The sequence below is a fragment of the Morone saxatilis genome, unplaced genomic scaffold, assembly GCF_004916995.1.
Source record: "Morone saxatilis isolate NCDOM2014 unplaced genomic scaffold, NCSU_SB_2.0 Contig6, whole genome shotgun sequence".
NCBI classification, from domain to species: Eukaryota; Metazoa; Chordata; class Actinopteri; family Moronidae; genus Morone; species Morone saxatilis.
The window spans coordinates 3,927,909-3,932,191 of NW_023340206.1; the positions used below are offsets into that span (position 1 = coordinate 3,927,909).

Genomic DNA, 4,283 nt, shown 5'->3' on the forward strand with positions numbered 1-4,283 from the left:
AGTGTTCAAAACTTTTAAGGCCTTTTTTGGCATTCCAGATAATACCCTATAAAACTTTTTCCACGGGCCCATGAGAATCCTGTTTTTATATAAAAAGTTTGTCTAATGTTCTCCCAGAGCAGCTGAGTTTTTATCTGCCTGGCATACCTGCCGCACCTGGCAGCAAACACACTGCTCCTGACGCATTAAACCCGTTGAGTGCTCCGTGTGGGTTTAAACAAATAACACATTTGGCTCGGGTCTTTTTTTTTGTTCCTGCCTCTCTGTCTCTCCCCGTTTCCCTGTGCCTCCTGCTGTCAGCTTACTAAACGTCCCTCTTCAATAACTGAGCTCGTGTGAGACGTTTAGGAGATAAGAGTGGGAAAACGACGTGAGCTATTTGTCACCTCACAGCGTATTAGCAAGCTGCTGGCTGCCCCGGACCCCTGAGCTTTCGGGGGTCCGCTCCACGCAGGCTCGCATGAGCTGCAAACACACAGACACAAAATAAAAAACACGTCTTCCTCTGGAGTAATGTTCATGCGCAGGATTGCACGCCATGCACATATTCTTATCATGCCTGGCCGTGCACACACATCAAAATGCAGAGATGGAGACCCAAATGCAGACTGAACAAATTGATCAAATGCTATTAGCTATTCTTCAAGCCCAGCGTGACATTTAATTACGCACACGCTTGAATGCTGACGAGAGATGTGTTGGTTTTTTGGTTGTGGGCCTCATCTCTCGAGGCGACCGGCAGAAAAACCAACGGTCTGACTGCCAAACACAGTCACGCACAAAAACAAGGCGTGCAGTTACATACAAACGTGCACACGAGTCTGTCTCAAAAAACAGCTCATTATACTGGAACATCTCTTTAGAAAACTGCATAATAACATAATCATATGTGGCAAAAAATGAAACCCCATGACAATATAAAGAAAAACTAGAAAATATAGACAATTTTAACAACGGATCTCAGTCATTTGCTAAGTAGATATATTATTTATGGAAAACTACTGCTACATGTGGGGGCTGACGGCTTGATTACGAGGCTAAGGACCAATAATGTGTGATGACAAAGGGGAAGAGGGCTTCTTGTTTGGGCAGCAGTCCCAGTGTTGCTGGACGTGAAGGGGGCAGAGCTTCCAGTGATGAGAGAAAACAAAAAGTGAGAGTCGGGAGTAATGGTGGAAGAGCTCTGGGCAAGAGTGGAATTAATAAATAACAGTTTTTTTTCCTGGAACAGAAGCAGAGGAGCAGCATTGTGGTGTTTTTTCTCCGTGGTGTGCTTTTAAAGCAATTTTACTTGCTGAAGTGTGTTTTGGAGACTGTTAGATTGTGACAGGACAAATGACGGACAAACACACACCACCATCAGACGTGAGGAATACATTCCTATAGCATGTAATGTATGCTGCTTCACGTGCCTAATGTTCTTTTCATACATTCATGAATGTAGAATGAATGTATGTAATCTACAGTCTACACAGACAAATAAATAGCAAGGCTGCAATCGGATTTCTTAATCAGAATATCGCCTGCACATTGAAACTCAGTGCTGAGCTAAACACGCGGACTACTTCATTAATTGTTGCTGAACTTGGATTTAGTACTACTGGAAACAGAGCGAGCCGTAAAACAAACCGCACTGACTCCGCTCGTATTGCCATTAAAGCAAAGTGATTGAAGAGAAACTACAATAGGAGAAACAAATGGAAAAGAAATCACAATTAACAATGCTGGATTGGTTTTAATGATTGTTTTTATTTACTAATGCTGATTATTTTTATTAACCAGATATTAGGGGCCTCATTTATAAAATTGTTCTTAGATTTATACTGGAAATTAAGATCTTTTCAGACTGTGTGCTTAGGTTCAATTCATAAAAGATACTGAGCGGTTAAGCACTGCGCCTACGCTGTATAACGCCTGCATTAGAACAAAGTCAATGCAACTCATGTTATTCACTGTATTCCTTTTCTATTCCACGTCATTCTAACTAGAATTGGAGTGAATTTGAGCAGGATATGTACATATCTGGGTCTATTACCTCTATACAAGCAGCTGCTGGGAAATTAGAATCTCTAATTCTAATACAGACCTTGAGAGGTAACTCTTCTAACCACTGAACCCACAGTAACTGATGTACAGTGGTTATGCTGTTCTGCAAAATAAATGAGTTGTACCTGTCTTGTATTTCTATAGAATAAAACCACTTTCCTACCTGACTATGTACAACTAAATTCAGATTTTAGTTAAAAAATAATGGACCTGTCAGGCTCACTTTGGGCTGACAAGCGTTGTGCAAAGGGAAAGGAGACCCAAAAAAGATTAGTCACTTTTTTTCTTTGTGGGTAGTTTTCAGTAAATCATATCGCTCGGCTGGCTGTAAAAGGTCTTAAAGTTGTGTAAACTATCGCTGCTGGATCACTGATGCTGCATTTGTGTGGTGGTGTGAATGCTAATAGAGCAAAAGGGAAATGAAAATATAATTTTTCAGCATATTCCCCGCAATAAAAGCTGAAGCTTCTGATCAAGAATTCTGCGCAACTCCACTTCAAATACATATTTTTGATATGATAAGTTGTAGCATCGAACAATGTAACAAACAAATATTATGGGTGACAGAAAACGTGTAAACTCAAATCTTAACCATCTGTCATTTTAAATGCAGGGGAACCCAGCTTGCAGTTAAGTGGCATATGGTGTCTTAAATCTCACTGTTCCTACGGCAGACATTGAAAGATGAGCATCATGTGACAATCCTGTAAAATGTAAATGCTCTTTAACTGGCGGGGGTCGCTGCCATATCTGCATTTAGTCATTAAAGGATTGTGGCTTTATACATTAGCTCCTCTGACATTTATGAAAGATCTCTGACTGTTTGGAAACAGGCGGCGGATTTGTGGCGCAAATCCCCACTTAGTGCCACACGCGGCAACACGTCTGGTCCACACGTCCAGAAACACACACTAACTCAGACCAACCGTGTGTGTGTGTGTGTGTGTAATAAGTGCTATTCCCAGTGAGATTATCCTCATCTGCTTCCATTAGCTCCTAAATGAACAACAATGAGGCAAAATAAGTACACCAACTCCAACAGTAACACGCAAACGTCCTGCTGATGCCTTGTCAATACCGGCCAGCATTGCGGCACACAAACACTTTTCGGCTGGTAATGTGGTATTGATGGTTCAGCCTTGTTGGTCAATGATGTGGTCAGCCTTTTTGGCCACACTGTAGCGGTGTTTACAGTACATTAAATGGAGTATGCGTCATACTGTGTCAGGGAGGGAATGGAGAGGAGAGCGCACACTGCAATGGTTTCATCTCAAATGAGGTTATTTGAAGTATATGGTATTTTGTTACTACAAGCCCTATTAGAGCACCTCTCAGCCTGCTCAGGAACATGGTCAAAGCACTGGCAATAGATTTTACGAATGGCAGGAAACGTTTCAAATTTAATCCACCTTTTCTGAGAACTTTTTATTGTATATAATAATCATCAAAAGAAGCAAAAAAAACCCCCACAGAAAATCAAGTTATTAGTAATAATATAAAGAAATGACCTAATGGGTAGCATGTTGCATCACAACTCTAAGAGTCCCTGTTACATGGCCTACATTAGTGCCTCCATTAGAGTCAAAATAAAAAGGGAAGAAATAAATATATAAAGAAAGTATTAATGCAGAAGTTGGATACAAGGGTTAGAGCTTCATTGTAGGAAGAGCTGGGGCATCAAATGAGGTCATTATCCATGGTTTTGTTTTTTTAGGTCAGCTGTGAAAATGCGGTTTATACACTATTTTGCTTATTTCAACATATTGGATGTCAGCAGGTATCTGCGTTTAGATTTTCATAACTGCAACATATATATGTATCTAAAATACATTTACAGCTTGACTTTGGCAAGTTTCTAAGCATATACAAATGTGAAAAGTTTAACGGTCACAGAGTCAGCCACATACTGTATGCAAACAGCAACACATAGTTTACTAGACATTTGCTATCAGATCAAAGCTACAGTGGAAGCTGACATCCCATTTCTGTTTGCAGATTTGCAACCCTGCAGAGTACTATTCAGGAAGCAGCAATAAATTAAACTCCAGAAACTGTTTGGAATATTTAAAAACTTTGCTATTGTGTGTGTTTTGTACATTTCCTTCCAGAAATACCGGATCTTTGAAATGTGAATTTGAAGAGCAGAGTAGGTGACTGTTACTGTGGTGTTTTTCATGATCGTTGCTGTTTGCTTTCTGCAGCCAACAAGAATTTACATAAATTCTTATCTGACAGGC

General features: G+C 40.3%; 1 protein-coding gene across 1 annotated transcript in view; it reads right to left on the minus strand.

Moving 5' to 3' along the window:
* LOC118340185 (FERM and PDZ domain-containing protein 4-like) overlaps positions 1-4,283 on the minus strand; it is a 72,901-nt gene that overhangs the window by 54,190 nt on the left and 14,428 nt on the right. The window contains exon 3 of the mRNA XM_035678056.1: positions 392-465. Within this exon, the coding sequence (XP_035533949.1) occupies positions 392-465 (74 nt within the window). The remainder of the gene's footprint in view (positions 1-391; positions 466-4,283) is intronic.